Source organism: Lonchura striata, chromosome 5 (genome assembly GCF_050655825.1).
Source record: "Lonchura striata isolate lonStrDom1 chromosome 5, ASM5065582v1, whole genome shotgun sequence".
Taxonomy (NCBI): domain Eukaryota; kingdom Metazoa; phylum Chordata; class Aves; order Passeriformes; family Estrildidae; genus Lonchura; species Lonchura striata.
In genome coordinates this window covers 51,359,935-51,384,044 of record NC_140707.1, presented here as the reverse complement: position 1 = coordinate 51,384,044, position 24,110 = coordinate 51,359,935, and the positions used below count along the sequence as shown (strand labels likewise).

Genomic DNA, 24,110 nt, shown 5'->3' with positions numbered 1-24,110 from the left:
TTAGGGTTTCAGCTCCCGCAGACACACAAGGTGATGTTAGAAACCCTTTAAGTACGTCTGCAACTGAACTCACTGTATCCTGATGTATTCAGCTGCACTTGCATCACACATATTGCTCTAGTCCTCATGGTACTTCTCCACTGATTTTAACCTACACAGCCCTTCAGAATTCAAAGGCTGTCTCCTCAGTACCCTCCCCTCCTCAGGCTCTGGGGCCAGTAGTTGCAGCTTTACTAGTATATTTACTTAGGGCAGACTTGTGAGAAAGTTTCAGATTGTCTTGCCTTGAAAACTTCATTAACTTTGATGTTGCTTTCCAAATGCACAGCCTGCATTAACCTACATGATGTTTTACCCTTAACAACACTGAGCAGATTTGGAATCTGTGGAAAGATAGAAGATCTGGAGTTTACTGACCTTCACACTCCATTACAAAGTCCACCTTTCATTCAAGCTTATGTTTAATGAGATGACATGAAGGGCTTAAGTAATGGGGTATAGTATTCATATGGATATAAACTATCCAAGCAAAGGCCTACTCCTGCCTGTCTTCTTCCTCCTTTATCTTGCCCCTTGTGTCTCACAGCTTTGCCCCTTTGCCCTTGCTCTGACTCCTTCCTGATCCTCCCACCAGGTGACAATTTGAATTTTAAAGCCATTTATATTCCAAAATGTGCATAATCAGATTTTTATCCTGTACTTTTCTGATGTGACTTTTTTATTATGACATCAAGTACTGACTCATAATAAGGATGTAAATGCCCACTTTAATGTCTATTAGCAGTATCTGCAGATGCATATAAAATTATAGTATCATCACATAACTACATATTAACCTCTTGAGCTCCATGACAAACTCTCCAGGGAACACTGCATTCCAATTTTCAATTGCCAGCAGTAGTTCAGTGACAAGCAGTAGAAGTTGTACTCATCCATATCCTAAACATTTGAGGTACTTGCAGAATGACAGAGAGTAGACATATTCTAAACAGACCAGCTCTGATGCTTCCAGTTGCCAGTTATTTGTGACAAGCATTTGGGTTCTTCCCAGGAACAAATACACAGTTTCATTTAAGTACACATACACATGGGATGTCACTTACCTGAAATAAATCTGTGGTTTTCAGCAAAGTTGTTTCTGAGTCATATGGTAGTCCACCATCACTGCCCAAAACAACTGGCAGAGAGAAGATAAGGTGTACAGCAACTTACCATATGTCATCTTTTATGCTTCTGTTAAGCAAACAATGCACTTTCCTCAGAAAATGCCCACTTAGCACAGGTGTGAGGTGTAATGTATGAGCAAAGAATGATGTGGACTACAGTACTTTACTGCAGTAATATAAGAAAATCATAATCGCAGCTATCTGTCCAGTCTGAAAATGGTATTAATGGAAATTCAAACATTTTGATTTTCATCTTTCAGCTTAATGGAATCTCTTTAAATGAGGAAATGGGTATTCAGCTTGCAAACAGAGCCTGCCAACCCACATCTAACAAATGAACACAAAAAAGCTTGTAAAGGAAGGCTGTTTATCTTTGTCTTTTTGTTTTTTTAAAAGATGCACTAATTTCTCTAGAAGATGTAAACCAAGAGTCCATGGAGAGAACAGAACAAGACTTACAATAATAAGGATAATAGTTAGTATAATTTTCTCTTTCTACCCTTTTTCCTTTTTTCCAATACAGCGCAGTCAGATGACTGATTCTGGTTCCAAGGGCATTCTTCCCAAGATATACACTAAGACTTCTGATACTTTAAAACTTTGCTGAATTGGGCATTAGAAGGCAGCCTATCAGTTGTTAAACAACAGTCAGGTTTACTTCACTAGACAATCATTACCCTGTAGTTTAGAGAAAAGAATCAAAAAGACATTACTTGAAATATCACTGCAAGACATGAGTCAAAATTCATGTCATCCTATAATGTTCAGGTAAAAGTATATAAAGTGTGATTGTTCCATAGCAAGTTTTCACCTACCTATTGCTCTTTCTTGAGATGTAGTAGGCATGTTATTTCACAGCAGATTCTCTATGATACTATGCATTTGGGGCTGCTCTTTCAATTCCTTTGAAGTCCAGGAATCATAGTATTTCCAGAGAAAAAACATATTTGGGGAAATTAAAATACTTTTATAAGGAAACTTCAATACAAAGTGAATACATACCAAGTCCTAGCTCAAAAATAAATAAATAAATATATATATATATAGACACAGATATATATACATCTGGTTACAGATAAAAATACTCAAAAAAGGAAGAAATCCCTTTTCTGCCACCCTAAGTTGTCCCTTATTCCATACACTTTACAATAATGTTAAATCAAATGATTACACAGTTTATTTTTGAGACTCTTAACTTTATCCAGAGCACAGAATGCATGCTTCCAGAGAGGTGAAGGGCAAGAACTGAAGGAGATGAGCATAAATGAGTCAGACCCACTGGCAGAAAAGGACAAAGCAGGAGGCTGTCCATGTTCTCATGATGAAAGCAACTGACCATCAGCCCTGGAGAGATGCCTGCCTGCTGCCATCTCTCTCTTAGTTGAGAAGCCACAGAAAGACATCAGCAATAGAGTCAGTGTTCCTCACCTCATCAGTAATTGTGGCTGGATGTGCAGAAGCTCTGAGTACTTATAGCTGCTAAGGAAGTTTGTAGGAAATGTAATTTGAACCTACAAAAGGGTACAAAGTCAGTCCCTGCAAATTGCCAGTGTCTGTGTATCTCATCCAAGGCCCCTGAAATTCAGAGATAATTCCTGGGCTTTGCTTCAGTCTCAAATTCCTCACTTATTCAATAACAGTGACAATAATATTCAAATGCTAAGTACGCAAGTTCATTAACATTCTCAGCTGTCACAGCAGGAAGTACTCTGAAGATACTAACAAGTATCTCTCCTCTTCAGAGCGGAGTGTGGATGCTGCCCAGTAAATAAAGCTGGAAGTCAGCCTACGGGGGAAAAAAAAAAACAAGCCAGCAGCTGTACATTCAGAGTCTCAACTGTCCTACACTAAGGCAGGAACCATGTGTGAAAGGGGGCAGATGAACAGACTGAGACAGACAACCCCCAAACCCAACAACAAATCATGAAAGTGCCTGATTGCATTGCACTGCACATGCAGAAGGGCACTGATTACAGCAACATGCATCACTCAAATTGCAGCTTTGTCATCAGAGCACAAATTTTCTGGTTTGTTTTATTTGTACTTGAGGAGTGGGTGGGGTTGCTGAAGAAGATTCTTGTTGAAATGTCTAAAAACATATATAAGCAGATGAAGCCCATAGTTTAGAGCTGTGCAGCCTATCAGTGTGGGACGAGGGTGAAATGTCACCTTCTCCAGGTAGCTCCGGCATTGAGTGCAGAACAACAGCCACACCTCATGGCCCCCTCTCCCCACCCTGGAATCAAACCTTGCATGTCTAATTCCCTCCTTCCCGTCTCCACAGTATCTGAAAGGACCAGCAAGATTCATGAAAGCTCCCCTTGCTGTTCACTGGATGAGCAAGAAAGAAAACACAGGACTTCTTTCACACACCATACAACACTCAGCAGTAGGAGCATCTGGATTAAAATGGGAACATGTGTTTCCCCATGGAGGAGGGCTAGGTGAGTCCAAGCACTTGCAAATTATTTTGTGAAGCAGGATGAAGAAGAGCCCTAAAGCAACACTGCTGAACCTCTCAGGAAGCTGGTGTCAAAATTACAAGGGAAACATCATTGTCAGTATTGGCATTAGTTTATCAGAGCCACTGGTCTGCCATCACTGCACCTGCAGGCAGTCTGTGAGCGATGACACTTCTCAGAGGAAGATTTCTCCAATCTTTAGGTACAATTCTCCAGTTTCCAGTAAAATTTTTAGTGTGCTTTGAAAACTCTGTGTGCTACATCTGCCCTATTGCAGCAACTCCTAAGATCTGCTCACATTCTCATATTTAGACACCTCCCACCAAAACTCCCCCACAAAAAATAAATTAAATTAATGTAGTTTACTACTTTGAAACCCTATATTTCATTTAAAAACTAAGTATCTGTTCTTAATGGGAAATTCCTCTATGCCAGTGGAGAACAAAATTTGCACTCCAGTTTTGAAATGCCCTTTTATTTACATGTGGCAAGTTCTCCATTAATATATAGCAAGTCGACTTGCATTCATCTGTAGTTTCAGTTGATTTTTATGGGCTGGAAAAGCACAAATAAAGGTTCATGGTTTGAAAAATATCAAAATTGATAAATGCTACCATAGTCAGCCCTGTTATCAAGCTTACCACCAGTTATTCAAACTGAACTGAGAAAATTCTCAGGATATAAAATTAAGGACATGTAAAAAAGCACCATTCACCTTTTCCTTTTTAAATAGAAATGAACATAATTATCAGATTAAATGCTTCATTACTCAAAATTTTAAAATTACAAAATTGTATGTAGGTGTAAGACTGAAACAGCTAATTTTTAGACATCTGAAATTTTTGACATTACCAGATCTGAGCCCTTCCTATAAGACAATCTATTGCTCCTTGTTCCAACTACTTATACCTAACAAAAATCAGCATATTTCACAGGGAACATTTCCCAGTTCTCACACATGCAGCTTGTAGACAACCCTCTACTCCAAATATGGTGTTAAAAACTTGAAGCCATTTCCAAAGGATCTTGATCTTTTTGTTTAAAAACATTTAGTCCACTTGGGATCTAATTTTTAGTTTATTCATTGGAACAGTTCAGGTAAAAGGATTCCTGTGTTGCTCCTACCACAAATATGCATAGCTATTATTAGTGGGATACAAGCATAGGCAAAAGAAAATGAGAAGTCCTCTGTTCATTTAATCTTTGAAGTCACTGTTATCATGGTAAAATAGAATTATGCCAATCTATCTTAAAAGGATGTTAGTGCTGGCAAAATGAATTGATATCCATTAAACTATCAATTGAAACTGATCTGCTCATTTAAATGACATCCCATTTGGGACGGGGCAGATCTGAAGCAGTGTCTTAGAAATGAAAGGCTATTTAAGAAACTCTGGAATTGTTTCAAATTCCAAACAGGGAGCATCTCACTTGTCTAGAGACAATGTCCTGACAAACTGGGAAACAAAATAATTACAAAAAAACTCTAAAGAATGGACATGATAAATTACCTCAAATCCTTCACTCAGGTTTGCAATTCAAAGCAAGAAAAGCATAGTAACTCCCTACAGACCTTCAGATTACAGTTTATACTTTATACTTATGGAAACGGTCAAGGAAGCATGCAGATTAATGGAGAGCCCAATACTGTAAATCTAGTCAGATGTCAGCAAAACCTCTCTTCCCCCACTCTCAACTCAGTTCACTTTATATCAGATAAAACACATCTTTCATATATTGATTTATTTCCAGTTTCTATAATCAGAACAGAGATTCTGCAAGAGCCTCATTCAGAGAATACACATCTTATTTAAAACAGAGGAATACAAGCAGGAATCTTTCTTATTTACATGTTAACCTTAAAATAGAGTACCAAGAACCCAGACTCCAACCCCTATCAAACAATTAAATCTTATGACCTCATTAAATATTTGGGACATGCACAAGGCAGCTCTTGATAGACTTTGAGTAGACCTTTTTGTGAGCTATCTCTAGGAGAACCCTCTTTGACAGGAGGAAGCTAAAATGCAACTGATGGTAGCTTTGCTCACTATCTGGTGTTGTCAAAACCTGAGGGAAAACTCAAGGACTTCAGCAGTGCCCAAGGACTCTGGTCAGGCCAGAGCAGTCTCAGATCATGGCACTCTTAGAAATGCCTCCAGCAATGAAATCTCACATGCACCAATATAAGCAACCTACGTTTTAGGTCCAAGTTCATTTATATGCCCATCTGCAAGACAAAAGATGCTTTACTACTTAGAATTTCCAATGCCACAAAGGGTTTTCTACCACACAGGCATGACACCTCTGATCTTCTGATAAAACTAAACAGACTGAGCTCTTAAGTATTGCAAACTATAAAAACGGTTGGTACAAAATTGCACTATAATACTGCTAAAGGAAATGCAACAATTTTTTTAATAAAAAAAAATCTTACTTTATAGGACATTGTACATTGAAAAGCAGTAGTAAGAACTTTAAATTCAACTGCCTGAATACCACCTCCTATGATAGTGTTACAGCATTGTTTGGGCAGCAAAGCCTAGCAGCATATTTGGCTATATGAGTATATGAAGCCTGAATAGCAATATTAGAACACTCTTTGAGGAGTACCATAAATGACTCTTAACAGTTACTCTGTAACTCTGAAGAATACTTTAAGTATGGACACTAAAACTGAATGCATATGGATGTGGAATACTGGGAATTTTCATGCAGGAGCACAATTAAATGACAAGTTTTACAGTATGATGCTTATGAAAAATGATTTATATGGGTTAGTGGAGTACATGGGACTTGGTAACTGGGCATATAAATACATGGCAAAAAAGCCTCATTGTAAAGAAAGAACAAAAATTTTCAACCTTGCTGGAAAAAAAAGCATGGTAAGAAACAATGTCAGGATGTTGATATTAGGAAAAAAATATTCCAAGAGAAGATACTATTTACTTATAAAAACAGTAATCAATAAGAAAACTGATTACAAACAAAGATATACTAATCCTTACTTGATGTTTTCATCATCAGGATGTGTCCTTGTAAAAATATATTTAAATCCCATTGCAAGCTAAATACTACAACCAAAAGTTCAAAAATGTTTTCTCCAGCCCCAAAGAAAGTTTGTACCTCTTTCTGAGGCAGGACGCTGGGCTAAGAGAACACTAAAAAAAAGTATCACTCTATTACTGCTTTATCTTTACAGTACCCCTAGGCAGGCAAACTAGGTCACTGTGAGAGACAGACTACCAAGACTAGCACACCTTTGGTCTGACACAGTACAGCATTTTTTATGCTGTTCATCCCAGTTCCTTCAGAGTTTACAAGGACAAGATGGCAGCTTTGCAAAACCCTGATCATCCTCATAAAACTGGCTTCTCTGCTTTAGGACATTGAATACTCTAGCTCATAACACACAGGGCTCAGCAATACTTTTCTTGATTATTGTCTGCAAATATATATATATATATATATATATATATGTATATATATATATATATGTATATATATATATATATATATATATATATATATTTTGCATCTTTCTCTGATATAACACGCTGACCAGTCCATTTTCCAGTTTCACCAATTTTTTAAGTTGGTACAAGAATTCTCTTTACATAGTATGCCAGTGGGCACATTTTTTCAGCTGACTGGACTCACAGTGACATCCCCATTTGCATGGGAAGGCATTCTAGCCACAATGAAGTTGAGAGTTATGTTGAAAGTTCCTTCTGTCTCTACAATGTAAATCTGTATTATGTCAGGTGACTGAGGCCCAGCCACACGTGGGTCTCAAGACACTGGTGCCAGTTTAGTCTCCCTGCACTTGCCTGTGGCACTATTCCCTCTCTTAGAAAGAGATGCTTTGGTATAATTAAGCCATTATGTCCTCTGTGCTGAGTTCAAGCCTTGTACTGGGTAAAGTTAATGGCCTAAAATAATCTTGTTTTACTTCCTGTATAGCAAGTGTCCCCTTATGCTTCATGCCTTAAGAAGCATTACTGCAAAGTACTTTTCCTGCATTTGATGGTACAAAAGGATGTTGCAATCACAAAACACAAACTGGAACAGAACACAAGAAACAAAGACACAAAAATGAAGTATCCCAATGAGAACAGAAGTTCATCTTCCTTTGACAGTCTCCTAACAGACCATTAAAATACATTTTCTGAACAAATGTAGCATCCTTCACTTTTGCTTTACTGAAAAATTATCTGGTTACAAACTCAAGACAACAAAGCAAAGTTCTTATCCACTTCACATAATTTCTTTTCAATATCTAGGTACATACATTGCTTTTTGTAGCATCTTCCTTCTTAAGCACAGAAGGGGTTACAATAAAAAAGGCACTCCTTCATGCTTCTTGTTGCCCTTCCTACAGTTTCCCTTCTCATCCTCAGCCCACTAAACAAATCTCCGCAATATCCACAAAACAACAGCAAGAGCAGCTACAGTTTGAAGGACAGCACTAACCTACTCAATGTCATTATTCAAGAATGATGCTGGCAAGACACACCTCTGCATACCCCAATCACAAAGCTAATCTATCATTCAGTAGCACTAGTCCCAACCTCTAACAAGTTTCTCTCCAGGTCCTGTTTTGCTGCTTTCTCCACTTGTTATCTACCTTAAAATCATAAATCCATCATGTCAGAAACTACATTCTTTTAATTCAGTCTTCTCCAGTACTTACCAAACTTGGCATTAAGGATATAAAGCTATTAGGGAGCATCCAAAGGAGGACTAAGAAGATGGTTCTGCTCCTCAATGTATTTAATAATTCCTTTTTAAAGCACAACCAGCCTTCCTAGATTCCTTTGGGACTGACTCCCAAAGTCTGCCCACTGCAAGTCCATGGTGGAAATTCTGCTGGTGCCCTACCTTACTTCACCCAGAATTGAAAACTCTAACATTTCATGGTCCCTATGCCCAAGACAGCCACCAACCACCACATCCCTCACTGGACCTGTTTGGTTGGACTTGATGATCCCTGTGGGTCCCTTCCAACTCAGGATATTCTATGATTCTATGATTTAAAGGACTTGAAATGCCTTTCAGTAGCACCCAGTATGATCTCCTCTAAAATTTTTCTAGGTACTGGGGCTAGATTAGCAGGTCTGTGTTTCTTCGGTCTCATGTCATGCCCTTCTTGTAAACTAGAATAATGTTGAGTAGCTTCCAGTCAGCATGGGCCTTTCCCAGACTCCCAAAATCTTCAGTAGAGATTCAGAGAGGTCATGCTACAATAACCACTAACCCCTTCAGTACTCTGGGATTAATCCTACTTGGCCTCATAGACTTACAAACATTCAACTGGTCCTTTACAGTCTCCATTACACAAAGTCACTATTCCCACAGTAATGGTCCTCCAAATCAGAAGACAGGGCAGCCCAAGGTATGTCAGTATTATAATGAGACCAAGGCAAAAAAAGTACTGAATGCCCCCACTTTGTCTTCAGTCCAATTTTTCTGGTGATCATCTACAACAAATATCAGTCCAATGTTTTCCTTAGACCTCTTCTTGCTATTTATGTACTTCAAAAAGCCTTGGTTGTCTGACATAACACTGGCCAGTTTCAACTCTAAGTTTTGGTCTTTCATATCTTCTCCCTGCATATGTGAACTACAGCACTGTAATTTTTCTGAGAAGCTTAACCTTGCTTCCAGAGATCATACAATCTTTCTCTTTCTGAGAGTCAAGAGGACTTCCCTGTTAAGCTGGTCATCTGCATGGCTTGTTCGACTTTCAACACAGAGAGATCACCTGCTCTTGTGCTTTTAAAAGGTGATTCCTAAAAACTGACCAGACTCAAGGAACAACACACTAGTAACTAGCTCACTGAGTTTCCTAAAGTTAGCTCTGTTGAAATTCAGGGTAGAAACCTTGCTGATAGCTTTCTTCATTATATCAAAAATTTTAAAATTACCCATTTCATGATCCTGTGGCAAAGGCAACCACCTACCATCATACCTCTCAAAAGTCTTTCTTTATTAACAAATAACAGGTTTAGGAGGGGATCTTTCCTAGTTGGCTGAATACTTGTGACTACAAATTATCTTCAACATACTTCAGGAACTTCCCAGACTTGCTTGTCACAATAGTATGGTATTCCCAGGTCCTGTCTGCGAAGTAGAAGTGTCCCATAAGGCCAAGGAGAAAGACAACAAGAGGGAAGACAAAACTGAAATAAGGCTGGGGAGTCCTGGTGGACAAAAAGTAGAATAGGAGTGACCTGCATATCTTTGAAGCAATAATCACATACTGGACCATCTTTGCAGAAGCACAGCTACTAAATCAAGGCATGTTATTACTCCTTTCTACTCAAGCAATCCATGTGGGAATCAGTATCTTTCACACTGAGGACTGTGTGAGCAGAGTGAGTTCTAAGATATCTGCCTTAGATGAAAAAAAGAGGCAAAACAATGGATTTTATTCATCTAAGAATGCTGTAGATACTAAAATCTGTATCAAGGTACAAGGTATCTGTATCAAGTCTGAAGATACATTTTGATAAATACCCTGGAGTAGCAAGATACACGATACATTTAGCTTGCCTACCACTCAGTAGAATCAAATTTGGTTGAGAATCTGACTGACTTGTAAATGGATTCTAACCTAGAAATAGGAAAGACAGGGCAGTTGCAATAATTGGAGTCTCCTGGAACTTCCACAAAGTTGCCATAGCAGGAAGTATGGCTTGTCAAGACACTCCCACAATTGTACTTCAGTACTGCCACGGTTACAGTCTGCCTTTAAAGGCAAGAAATACCTCTTAGGAGTTAACAACCTAAGTAAGGGCTTAACCAGATAATACTGCTACTGACCTCAATAGGGAAATATGATAAATTCTTCCCTGCACTCAGAGAAAAATCACATGAAACACTGCAACCCACCCCTCTACCACCACTATGAGATGAAGGCTCTTGATTCCCTAACACCTTTCTTGAAAAAGCTTTTAAAGCATCCTGACATCACAGAAGAGAGAAAACTATTTGGACAATACTCAGAATACTCACAATGTAGCAAGATATATCACAATTGATTTTAAAAAGGGAATACAATGGCTAAAAATTGTATGTAAATAAAATAAATTGTATTTACTGTATAAAGCTGAACGGTCAGTAATCTGAGTAAGTCTGTTGAACAGACTCAAATTCAGAGAGGTTGTGGAGGATACTCCACATGATCAAAACAAGCCAATTTCACAAATCCTCTTTTAGGGCACCACTCATTATCATTAGAGCAGCATGCAGTTTAGATTACAAGGCTTCAAATCCTAAATTTTATCTGCAAGTTGTCAGGAGAACATTATCACCTTCCCCATTCACTGTATTCATGAGTAATAGATAGTCAAACTACCACTTTTCAGGTTTACCTTCTCTTCAGATGTTTTAGATTGCAGGCCTGCCAGTGCTGAAGCATCCTGTGTTACCCCTTAGGCATCATTGTTCAAAATAGCTATAAATAAGACAAAGCCATGACAACTTTAAAAAAGGAACACTTCTTCCTTTATAAATTGTTACAGTTTGTCCTGTAATCCAAACGGACTTCTGTAGTCCTCCATTAAGGTAAAAAAGGGTTTCCCTGTTATAATTACTTCTAAAATGTACTACACAAATTAAGAAAAAAAAAAAGTTTGAGAAGGATTTATAGTGACAGATCTGAGTTTGCTTGTGCTGCAAAATATAAATCCAATTTGGATGTCTCCCCGAGAATAAGTAGGTATTAGGGATCAGACACAGTGTGCATGTCCTATAACTACCTATATTTGTCAATCATGATTTAGCAAGTCATTCAGTTTCTGTTTCGTCTATATTATGATCATTTCCCCTTTTAATACACAGCTTATATAAATCATTGCTTCATATTCCCCCAATCAAATCTATCACTCTGTCATTTGATTCAGAAGAGAACCGAACACTGCAGAATCAGTAAAATCACGCAAATTTTGCTGTCTGCTTAAGAGTGCTAGATGCACTGCCACAATCAAAACAGACTTTACAAGTTTAAACAGTCCTGTCTGAAAGCTCCACATGAGGAAAGGAAAAAGTTCTATTCATACAAACAGGATTTAAAGGACTCAAGAAGCTGTGAGGCCACCTTTCCTTTGTACATGCTATACAGGTACATATTCTGAAAACACAGCCCAAGATAAGTCCATATATTCTGCAACACAGAAGGCAACAGCAGACCAAGTTGAAGTTCTGTGAAGAGAATCTCTTTAGTGTACACTGCAGTATAATGTGCAATCATCTCCAGTCGGTACAGCAGACAATACTTCTGAAAGGAGAGGAAGCATGATACAGGAGTCTGATCTATACCTGTAACATTCTGAACTCAGATGATACTTAAAATGGCTTTTTTTTGTTCAATGGCATGTCAACTTCAACAAGCATCCTTTAGAAACACTAACGGATATTTTTTAATTTATACACTCAGATATGTAAGTTTTGTATAATCTTCTACCATACTGCAACAATATTCAAGGGTCCAGCTTTCTATCTAGGACACCAGCTTGCACATTTATGTCCAAGTAGTTCTCCCAAATCCTTATCCAGTAGGAATGAACATGCAGTACACAATAAAGACTGAGGACATTCAGAACGAGGGAGAAGGAAAAGGTCAAATGGACAGTGCTGCCAGTGACCTAATGGCAATTTCTACATAGACAAGCACCATATTTGCTTTACCAGAAGCAACATGATTTGAATCCATCAGCACATGCCCAGAAAACATTCTGCTAATACAAGATTCAGGTTTCATGTTTCAATGCGTTAATATTCCCTCTTCATTCCCCAGCCAAGAAATCCTTCTGGTCTGGAAGCAAGCAGAGGGAAACTCCTGCCTCCTTGAATGGCAGTGGGACTTTCACCATGAAAATGCCAAATACATAAACAAGCAACATGTCCAGTGGGTGAAGAAAGATATGAAAACCCAGAAGAACCTGTACATGACCTACTACATATGAGCTGGAATCAGAGAAAGAGATGAATTCATAATAAATACAGTAATAGCAGGAAAATTTCTAAAAGCCACTGCAGTCCCAACACTGATTACCTTTTCTTTAAACATAGATTTACAAAGATGATTAGGTGTGTGAGGCACACAGACCAGCCTGGATGATGGCACGCATCACGCACCAATACTGGAGATACCACTACTGCCAAACATGATGTTCGGTGCAGACAAACACCAGAATCAAACACTTCCAAAATCGAGCAAGCCTTTACAGTTGCAATGCTTCCTTTTAGCTGTACCCAGGGTTCTTCTCTGGCGGCATTTTAAAAAAGTTACTGGAGACAGCAGTAGTAGATTTCTCAGCTGCTGGTGTTTTCTCAGTCCACTCAGAGTTCTGGGATCTCAAGGAAGGTGTTGCTGGTAGCTCTGATTCTGCCGCATCCATGTGGACAGATAACGTTGCTGGAATATAAAATTGCAGGAAGGGGGAAACAGAGAAAGACAGTAAGAAAGGGCAATAAAAAAATTAGAAAAACTGACTTAATGGCAAACCCCTCATATATATAATTTAATTTATGAAGATATTATTTATTGAATTCCTAAAGGTTCTCCATCCAAATTCCTCTAAAATAGAGGTCCTTGACAGCATTAACAATTTTGCTCTAATGATTCACACATTCAAAACTCTACGTTCCCAGTCCACTAACTAGTTCCCTTAGTCAGAGTTCCTGTTGAAAATCAAAAGTTTTAGCTGTCCCATATTTAATCAATTCACAATCATTCAGCTTAAAATAACTTGGACTCCTTGCAAAGACTCAATTAGCTTTCTACTTGAGACTTTCAAAGTCTCTGAAGGTGTGGCAAATTTCAGGTTGCTAAGCTCATCTAAAGAGGAAAACATACCTCTCCTCACCCAGTAAAGGCAGTACCACGAACCTCCACATATATTCAACATGATAAATCAGCATATTATGACAAGAAACTACTTGCCAAAGTAGGTTGAAATCCATTCTTATTTTCTCAATATAACCACTGCTTCAAAATAGGACAGGCTATAATAGCCAGAGAGATTTGCAGATCCATAGCTCAACTCAACAGCCACCCAAATTTCCAGAAGGATTGCCAAAAACCTAGAGATATGAGAGTTCAATCCAATTCTCAGTATCCTGAATCACTCAATCCCCACAAGCAGAACAGTGCCAGGTAAAGAAGAGAATTGCCATAGGAGTCTTCAGGGTAAACAGATTTTTTTTAAATAAGTAACTACTTCAATACAAAATACATTTCTTCATTGTAGTCTCACAACAGATAATAGTTGTTTGTGTGTCTTAATTACAAGTTGCATCTGCTGCTCTGTAGTGGATGAAAGATAAAGATGCCACAGCAAGCCTCAATTAGAGGACAGATTGCTTTGAAGTTTAAATAAAAAGCTGGTTCAATGCTTGAGGTTCCACATTTAGTAGATCTGGAACCCCAACAATGCTGCTTCTGTAAATCCAAAATGGTGAGTCACATTCCCATACAGCTACAACACAGCTGACAAAAGTATCTTGCAATTTTACATCCAGTCCATCATCTTCCTCCACCTGAAGGCCATATGAAACATGAAAAAAAAACCCAACAACTAAATCAGTCCTTAAACTCACAATCACCACCGATACTACACTATGCGCTCCTTGCTAGCAGCCTTCACACTCAGGCTCTCCATCTTTCCTGATAAAAAGAGAAAAAGAAAAGGACTGAAACTGGCTTCTTGTTTCTGGGCATGGCAGAGTGAATAATTAGCAAGAAATAGGAGAGGGAAAGTTCACCAAATTGCTATTACTCATCAGACTGTTCTCCAATAAGCAGTCTCACAGGCTGCTGTCACCTTTTTTACAAGCTAAGTGTGAATACATGGCAAGGCAGACAAAAATTTATTTATGCATATTTTTACCCCAGACTCACTGTAATAGCTGATTAGGATGCCAGTTACCATGTGCACTGCTACATACATAGAGGATTGAACCACATAAACATTAAAAACATCAGTGTAAAGATCAGTAGTTGTTCACCATTTATGACACAACCATCTGTACTTGTGGCCTATTCTAACAAAATGAAGACAGACATGACAGCCTTCATCAGATTCCTTTCAAACTAGAGAATAACTTCCATGAGAATAACATTTTATGCAGTATTTCTCAGACAAGCCCTACTGTGCCACTGGGGATATGATTCCAAATTTACTGGATTGCAATGGAAAGTAACTAAACACAAGGACACTATCCAAGCTTTCCAAGGTTCAGACCACTGAAACATCAAAGGACCTTTACCACCACAGACCTTCTTCCTCCCTAGGCACTAGCTGTTGGTCACTGAGTTGGATGAATCTCTGGTCTAATCCAGTACAGTCAGCCTTAACTTCCTCCAGATTTCCTTATTCTACTGCCAAACTACACCAGCCAGATTTTGGTTCTTATCAAGTGAAGGCCTCATGCTTTAGGGCTCACACTGTTCGATTGTCTTAGTGTGGAAAACATTAATTTTCAGTCTCTCTGAATATTTGCATAAGTTTGTCCAACTTAATTTTGATAAAAGTTATTTCCTGAAGTGCAAATTAATTCTAAATTTTCTACCCACTTTTTGTTGCTCTCAACAGCTCAGTTATGGTATTTAGGCCAGTTAGCCTCAAAGAGCAGGATTAAGACTTGCACTTTAATACTATAGCAATACAATAGAGACCCAAGGCACTTCTACAATGCAGTTTTTTGATGTTCATGCAAGGGTCTCTGGGAAAAGATACTTTATCAGAACTCAGAAATACTCACAGTCATGAAAGTATGTGAGAAGACACGGAATAAATTTAGTTCCTTGGTTCCCAAATAAATATTATCTCTAGCTGCCTTTTCTCATTCCTGCACTGAGGAGGGAAACAGCATCCACATCTCATCTGCCTTTTATTAGCATCTTCTGATTTCAGCCAAATTCAACTCAAAACTTTCTGTGGATGGTGGAAGGGTGAGGCGACAGGGGAAGATTTGTAGCTGCATGTTTAAGAAAGAAGCTAAATTCATCACAATGACAGGGGATAGTGTTGGCAGAGATTTGAGCTATTTATTCTTTTAGGAAAATCCTATAAAGAATGACACGAGGAAGCCTCTATCTGCAGTCTTGTTCATCACACTGGTGAGGAGTCCGATAACAGATGTATGCAGTAGCGTGATTTAGTGCCAGGAGCTGGCCCCTGATGTGTATTAATACAGCGGCAAAGCGGAACGAGCCCCTCTTCATCACTCATCTCTATAAAAGAGGTGGAATCCGAGATGGCCCGATGTTCGGCAGAGCAAGCCCATTTGTTCTGCTGACTGATGAAGCCAGCTCAGGCTGTGTCCTTCACCTCCACGGGGCACTCAGGTTGCAAAAAAGAAGATCACTGAAGCAGGACCTGGTCAACAAGTGAGACGAGAGCAGTTGGACTCAGCGAAGGAGCTATTTAAAGGTGAAGAAATCCAGCACTCTGTGTCTGCATGACAGGCACGGGCCTGTATTCTGATTTACCTGCGCTTCACCTTCTGCAAAAGTAAAATACCACAAACACAAAAAGCCTCACAAGTGAAAAAACAGAGACTGCCACAACTCCTCAGGCACATGGGAACCCCAGCATATAGTATTTATATGGGGGTGAGTAGATGCATGGCAAGGGAGAAAAATCTTAATTTCATCAATATCCAGCAAACGTAAGCGTGTCCAATTAATTCTACATTGCAGAATAATACTAAGTATCTTTTTAGGCATTAATAATTCCATAGCAAAATCTCCTTTGACAGAAATAACATCAAATTCCCGAAGTTACCAAGTTACATGTCGAGGTTGTGCTTCAGCTATAATTGGGAGTCTATAGTAGAACATTATTTAGGACACAACTTCAGTTACCCAATCATAAAAGTTTTCTTTCCACAAGTCAGTACTGCAGCAAGTCCTGCCCACAGCTCTTCACTTGGCTGATGATATGTCTAAATAGGATCTCAGGAAGAGATCTTTACCATTTCTGACCATTAAAGACTTTGCAGACCTTGTCTCTCGATGATCAGCATAAGCATGCTGCCCATACTCTACTAACTACATTTCTTCCTTATTTTGTAATACATAATAATCCTCTCTCCCTCTTCCATAGTTAATTTCCAAACCCGTGTGCTATTTCCAGAGCTAAGTTCCACTCCAGATGCACTCTCAACTCTTCAAAAAGTGTTCAGTACACAATTTGCCTAATCAGGCAAGTACAACTTAAATAGCACTTTGAAACATGTAAGCATGGAAACAGAAGCTCTCCTTATAGAAAGTGACCAGCAATCCAATACATAATACATTCTGAGTAATAAATAAATGGACAAGTGACAGGGGAAAGCGAGACATTAGCATTCATACAAAGAAAATCTAGTATTCCAGTGCTAAGATTCCGTGGTTTCAGATACTATCCCTTTTACTACAGAAGTTCAAATATCCCAAAATGGAATACTCAAAAGCCAGGAAAGAATAACCTAAATAAATAATCAAGAATAGATGAGACTTTTGCTGAACAACAGATTATTAATGTTCTTCTCTCTTCTTTTTTTTAGTACAGAATCTTTCTGACAGTTTGCAGTCCAGATCAGTGGCCTGGAGAGAAAGCTCAGCTTTCTTCCCTACTTCATTATTCTGTCTATCCACCAGCCCAAGGAAGAAACACAACTTCCTCCTATTAATCACCAGTTTATTTGGTCTTCCCCACTGTTTTCACATCTCCATTTTTTCCATCATCTTACCCACCACCTTGTTACTGGATTACAAGAACAGTTATTAATAAACTAGTTGGAAGAACATGTATCAGTGGATAGTCGCAAGACAGCGTAAGGTGAAGGGACAGAAAGAAGCATCCTAAAACGCACCATGTTCACCAGATTAAAGCTTTTTCATATTCTGATGACTAACCAGTGATTTTTCACAAATCTGCCATATGAAAATAGACCAGCCATTTAATGACTACATACCCATAACAAGAAAAAACTATTTTCATCCAAAAGTGTAAGACAACCTGCAAGGGATAAGTAGTTTCACCCAGTGATTATGCAAAAATTGCCAGATTTTTGTTCCTGTTAAAAGTGTCTACAAACGCCCTGATAAAGGCATCAGAGCCACTAGCTAATGCCAGCCCAACACTGAAGGAACACACTGTGCATACTGATCAACTGCCTATTACCATTAACTGCATAATTTAGGACAGTGGAAATAACACCTTATGAAGAAGCAGGTAACTATTCACAGTAAGGTGAAGCACTGCAAATTATATTAACTTAACATTGCTACATTGCCAAAGAATTGTTTAGTAGGCAGCTTTTGATGCTATACAAAAACACGATATGCCCTCTCACACATTCCATTAGTTTCCAACCACAGTAACACTACCTTTGCCTAAGGTGCTTTGCTCAAAAGGGGCAAGACTATAAAAATGATGGCAGGTTACCTGATGTTGGGCTAGATATGGAGGCTGCAGCTGGCTTTCGTTTCCTCTTGATGTCCCTTGAACATGGTGGTCCCAGGTGGACATTTGCTTGCCTATGGAGAAGATAAACTCAGTTCCAATATCACATTTCTGTAAGACTGACCAGTCACCTCCAGCTCCTACTTTCCCAAAGTAAGTAGCACAACCCAAAAGTTTCTCAGGGAGTTTTGCTCACATTCTTTGTCAATATTTCTATTTCCTTTAACAGCTCACACAAAAACTATTCAGAAGAATAATTATTTCTTAACCTTTAAAGCCTTTTACCTTCTGGTTTTGTATTAACTCCAAACTAACTCCTTGCATACATAAAGATGTAATGAAGCAGTGATATGACCTGTGTCCTATCATTACTTCTATGCAAGAATAACAAATGTGTGCAAGATTGCTCTTTACACAAACTGTGTGATATTTTCTCCTTAGAGATTATTTTGCAATCTATTTGATACTGTAGAGTCATCTTAGAATGTACCTATAATGCTAAATGCCCGTGCATGTTGTTTCCATTACAATAGTTAAGTTTGTAAAGTTAGGAATGCAAAACTGTCTCATGCATTTTTAAAATTCTTACTTCCTTATTAAAGTGCTGTGCAAACAGCTGAATCTGACTTATGGCAGCCTTGTTGCACCTCTAAACTGGCTGAACAGCATGATCTGTTCTGTTAATATCAACGGTTAAGTCTGAAGCCTACTGATGGCTGTTTCTGTTTAATCATTTGTCAATTAAGAAGTAGCCATTTGCCAATGAAGAAGAAATCTGTATTGTTGGAACTGACTTGAGTTGAGAACTCCTCCAAATCATATAGCTGTAGAAAGCAGAAAAGTTTAATTCAGAAATAATAGTCTTTGTAGCAGACCAGAGAACTTCCTCAAATACTGTCCATAATGAATATAAATGCATAATTTAGCAATGATATTGGATTCAAATCCCTTCTTTGTCTAATATAACAGACTTCTGTTGGCAAGTTTCTTGGTCTCTCTTATAATCAGATCTGATGTGCAGTATCAGATCTGAAATGCAGTACAGTGCAAATAAAATCAGTTAAAGACTGTGAAGAGCTTACATGATGTAAAATTCGTAACCCTATAAGTTTCGATGATTAAGTGCTGAAAAGCTTCAGTGCCTTCAAAGCTTGTTACTTTGACTTTTTTTTAAAAAATCCTGGAAGTTTAAGAAACAGTTTTATCATATACTAAAGCCTTTGAAATATAACAAAAAGAAAACTTCTTGGGTTTTAATTTCCATGACAAAAATCTACAAAAAAAAATCAAACCCATATACTTACAATACATATTATTTTAGATGCTGCATTTATGCAAAAGCAAATCGTGTTATTGTATCTATATAGAACAGTGCAGGGATCACAAAGAAATTCCTATACTAGTCCAGTCTATAAACTGTTTGAATGCTACTGGGTCCATCTACTTACCTGAAAAAAAAAGTGCAACCACAAAAAAAAAAAGGAAATACTTACTGTTCCGTCTTCTCAACTAAAATTCAAAAGTTCTACAAGAAGTCTATAAATCTGTCCTCTAAATCTGACATTGAAGAATAGTTTCAAAAATTTTAAATAGTGCCACATTTCACAGATAGCCAGTTTTTCAAATCTGGGAGCACATATTAATACAACCAGTCAAAGAACTCTCCTGAGGGGATTGAGTGTACTCTCAGTAAACTCACCAAGACCAAGTGCTGGATCCTTCACTTTGGCCACAGCCCCATTCATCACTGCAGGCCGGGGGAAAGGTGACTGGAAAATGGCCCAGAGGAAACGGGCCTGGGGGTGCTGATCAACAGCGGCTGAACATGAGCCAGTGTGTGCCCAGGTGGCCAAGGCCAGTGGCATCATGGCTTGGATCATGAATATTGTGGCCAGTTGAACCTGGGAAGGTATCACTCCCCTTTATTCAGTGAGGCCACACCTCAAGTCCTATGTCCAGTTCTTGGCCCCTCACTACAAGAAAGACATTGAGGTGCTGGAGCATGTCCAGAGAAGGGCAATGGAGCTGGTGAAGGGTCCAGAGCACAAGCCCTGTGAGGAGCAGCTGAGGAAGCTGGGGTTGTTTAGCCTGGGGGAAAGAAAGCTCAGGGAAGATTATATTGCTTTCTACAACTACCTAAAAGGAGGTGTAGCCAGGTGAGGGTCAGTCTTTTCTCCCAGTCAATTGGCAGAAGAATGAGAAGACATAGGTTCATGCTGCACCAGGGGAGGTTCAGGTTAGATATCAGTAGGACCTTCTTCAAAGAAAAGGGCTGTCAAACATTGGAATGAACTGCCCAGGCAGGTGGTTAGAGAAACCATCCCTAGAGGTAAAAAGCTTTCAAAAATACTAGCACATCTACAGAATGCACATTCAAATCTCATGTTTGTAAGTAATTCTGTGGATGCTAAAAACTGCTTTTGTACATTACTATAATCATGCCTATAGTGTTGTAACATAGCTATAACCATGTATTCTGAAACATCTAAACACACATAGCCTGAATAAAATATTCAGTTTTTTATTTTGCATCAGTGACACAGTATTATATTACTAACTGCAAGACTACATAATTGTATATAGTAATCAAATTAATTTTAAATAATATAACAACAAAAATTATTTTTAAATGTTCCCTTTTTAATTTTAAGAACTTACACCAACATTAGCCAGTTGATCCTTGGTGGAGAATCACTATGCACTATCATTTCCTAGAGACTTTATGCAATTTTTCCCAGCTCACAAATGTTACAGCTAGATTTTGCATAAAAGCTCCTGGCTCTCAGCTACATACTCAAACACCTACCCTTACCTGATGATTACAAAAAGGGTAAAAAAAAAGAAAGATGAAAACAGAAGAATTTCAGAATCCCTTCTTGTAAAAGTCAAGGCAAATCATAGTTCAGTGGAAGACTACTAGCAAGAATGCTGTATCTAGTAGACCTGCCTCTAAGATGCAAAGGCTCAGAGGTCATAAATTGTCTCTGTAACATGTTTTTCTTCCAGGTTTATCCCTTATTGATCACCACACTTCAGTTAGTAAATCAGGAACCTATTGATTATTCACTGGCTCTGACTGACCCAGTGGTAAAAGTGTCATTTCAAGTGGCTGGTGTACTTTACAGGCACCATAAATCTGCAGGGAATCTCCAGGTGGTAAGTACCTTGGGAGAGAGAAGAGCGAAGACTGCATTCAGGGATGAGAGTCCTCATTAAAGCCTGGACAGAAAGGATGTCTGAGGTATAACTTATGAGAAATGGAGATTTTTGGTAGATAGCACACTTCTCAGTGTAAATTTCTAATCACTAGCTTCCATTAAGGTCTATTTCAGTGAAATAATAGAACTAATGAATCCCAATTTAACAGCAGACTCCTATAGACTCCTACAAACACTATCCCTAGGAAAATCAAGTCATGGATATGCATAGTACCCAACATAGCAATGGATAGGCTGAATTATAAAATGTAAAAATATCACAAGTTGCAATGATTAATTAGTTCTCCTTCCAAAGCTAAATTTTAACAACTCTTCTGAACAGTTAAAAAATACTCTAAAGTAGAATAGAACAGGGAAGGTTGACAGAAAATGCATTTGTGCATTGTCACAGCCCTCCCTGTGAAGAAGTTTGAGAACACAACTTTGTGAGTTGAAAGATCTGGACCTAAACTTACAAAGTAGAATAGGACTTACACTGTCCTTACTAGCCTTCAATCCCTTCTGCTAGGCCTCCATGCTTTCTTTAATTTTGCATAAACAGTAATGAGAAGATAATTTCCTGGTTTCTTTTGTACTACGACAGGTTTATCATAAGAAAAAAAAACAAAGTTGCAGTGCTTAGTTACAGGTGGATCTGCCAGGTGACCAGAGACTAACATGAAATGTAGTTTACAATCTAGAGATGACTGAAATTCTAACCCTGGAAGAGAAAAAGCAGAACACACTTAGAGAAACACATCAGGATCAAAAATGTGACTGTTTTGTTGGCTGCAATATATTCAATTCACACAGCAGTCACTGCCAGGAGTTAGTGAGTGAAAAATTACACATGTGTAGGAAAAATGGCTTTCAACAATATGAAAAGTCTATAGTGTCTTTTTGACAGTGATAATATTTTTTGTAATGACAAACTAAAGGAATTACTCAGGAAATACTTTTTGTCTTTTGTTTTTAAATAGTACTTATGGCACCCAATTCTGTATGCAGGTCACGCTGGAGAAAAAACAGACTTTGTTATGCAGAAAGATGAAATTCATGGTAGTCTCTAATGTGTCAGAAGTAATGCTTCCTTTCATTTCTTTTCCACGTATTTATTCTATGACTTTATTTACATAATTTTTAACGATCAGCACTTGCATACACAGGACTCCCATCTCACTTCTACAGTTTGAGGAGACCACGCACTGGAGCTTGCCACTTTTTATATCTACCACAGTATTTCAACAGAAAATTAGGATTGGCAATATAATCTGTGGGAGACAATACAGAGCCCAAGCAGACACCAGCCCACAAAGGATCTTACTGGACAGCATCAGGACCCTGAAAACTTCACTATCTGTGAAGTCTAAACTGTAGCATGAAGCCCACTCTTTTAAAATTCAGGGTAAAAACCAGCTCAGTCTCACAACAAAGGTCTCTGAAAAGGCCATACCGAGCTAAATGTGACAACCTGTGGCCTTGGAGGCAAGAGGCACACTTGTGGGTGTATGCCTCTGGCTGTCATCTCACATCATCCAGCTTGTCTGCTTACATTCTTTATTCTAACCCTATCCTCAGAAGAAGCAAAGCATGTGGATTATACGATGAAAGTGAGAGGCAGTCATTAGTCTAATACTATAAAAACAAGAGATGTTATTATCCTCATGTTAAAGTGAATGTTAATAGAGACTGCCTCTTAACAAAAATACTGCTACTAAAACTCCACACAACCCAGCCGTTGCTGTTGTGATGCTTTATTCAGGGCAAACACAAACCAAATGAAAGGCTCTTTCTCTAAGCCCTGAGGTGTTACCTGAGGCTGTTGATGATGGCTTCACAAAATTAATAGTAAAAGCCGAATTCTTCCTCCCCTTTGACTACAGAGCCAGCTGGGCATCAGTCTAATCTGCACATAACATGTGTAAATCAATACAAGTTGCTTATCCTATCTGCATGCAAAGCTCTCACAAGCACAAGTGGTTCTTGCTATCACATCCCAGTGTAGATATTCCCAATGCACAGCAGTCTCCTGTGTCCTGCAGAGCCTCTTGGGAAGGCTTCTAGAGCACATTTTCAGATTCCAAAATCTCTAATAGGTCAGCTCACTTCTTCAATCATCTAAATCTCATAGATCTTCAACAGCAGCAGTCTGTTCCCCAAGTAAGCATTATAATGATGTAGCAATTTCATTCCTAAAAGTCTGCATGTGGCAAATTCAAGTGAATGCATTTTCTTCTTGTTTTCCATGTAAGCACTCCAAACCAAGATGTAATCCCATATATTATATTCCCTATTTTCACACTGAATCACACTGTAACTGTGCCAGAAAGACTCCTACTGTTTGCTAGATATGCTGAGTACACAGATTTGAAATAGCAAGTAAAAAAATTCTGAAGCCAAGGGGAATTTATTTTTCACTCCAGAGATTTAGGATTCATCAAAATGGGAATATTCAGCCCCAGTCAACTGCATGTGACACTAGGTTGATAGCTGCTGTTCATTGCATGCCTGTCATAAGAATTCAGTTATATTCCCAACTGGAATATTAGCCAGGCTTTAGCAAAGAAAGACATGAAAATCCTCCAACTAAATGGAAAAAGTGTAAAAAATAGGGAGAAAGGTTGCCTAGAATGCACTGGATAGTGCTCAAGCGGGAAAGTATGAAATTGTGGACATCTGCTCACTCCTTCAGCTGCCTCAGAAAAGGCCTCACATTGCAGGCAATCCCTCCTGTACTTCCATATACTTGGTAAGAGGTAGAAATATCAAGATCTCTGTTTACAGATACAGAAATGACAGAACAATATTTATTTTCATAAGAGTATT

General features: G+C 38.5%; 1 protein-coding gene and 1 long non-coding RNA gene across 30 annotated transcripts in view; both read right to left on the bottom strand.

The window, feature by feature from the left end:
- Nucleotides 1-747: 747 nt before the first annotated feature.
- On the bottom strand, nt 748-4,477 carry LOC146767369 (uncharacterized). Its single transcript, XR_014956068.1, has 2 exons — nt 1,982-4,477; nt 748-1,177 (listed from the first exon to the last, which is right to left on the bottom strand). It is a non-coding gene; the product is annotated as an uncharacterized LOC146767369 (long non-coding RNA).
- Nucleotides 4,478-11,422: 6,945 nt separating this feature from the next.
- Nucleotides 11,423-24,110, bottom strand: part of GPATCH2L (G-patch domain containing 2 like) — a 33,186-nt gene continuing 20,498 nt past the window's right edge. For 23 of the 29 annotated variants that reach the window (XM_021542799.4, XM_085582203.1, XM_021542797.4 and 20 more), the window contains 2 exons: nt 18,070-18,161; nt 11,423-13,049 (listed from right to left, as the gene is read on the bottom strand). In XM_021542799.4, the coding sequence (XP_021398474.3) occupies nt 12,877-13,049; nt 18,070-18,161 (265 nt within the window). In that variant the 3' untranslated portion in view covers nt 11,423-12,876. Of the gene's footprint in view, nt 13,050-15,397; nt 16,015-18,069; nt 18,162-24,110 lie in introns of those variants that run through there. The other 6 variants (XR_014956060.1, XR_014956061.1, XR_014956059.1 and 3 more) reach the window with 3 other exon arrangements.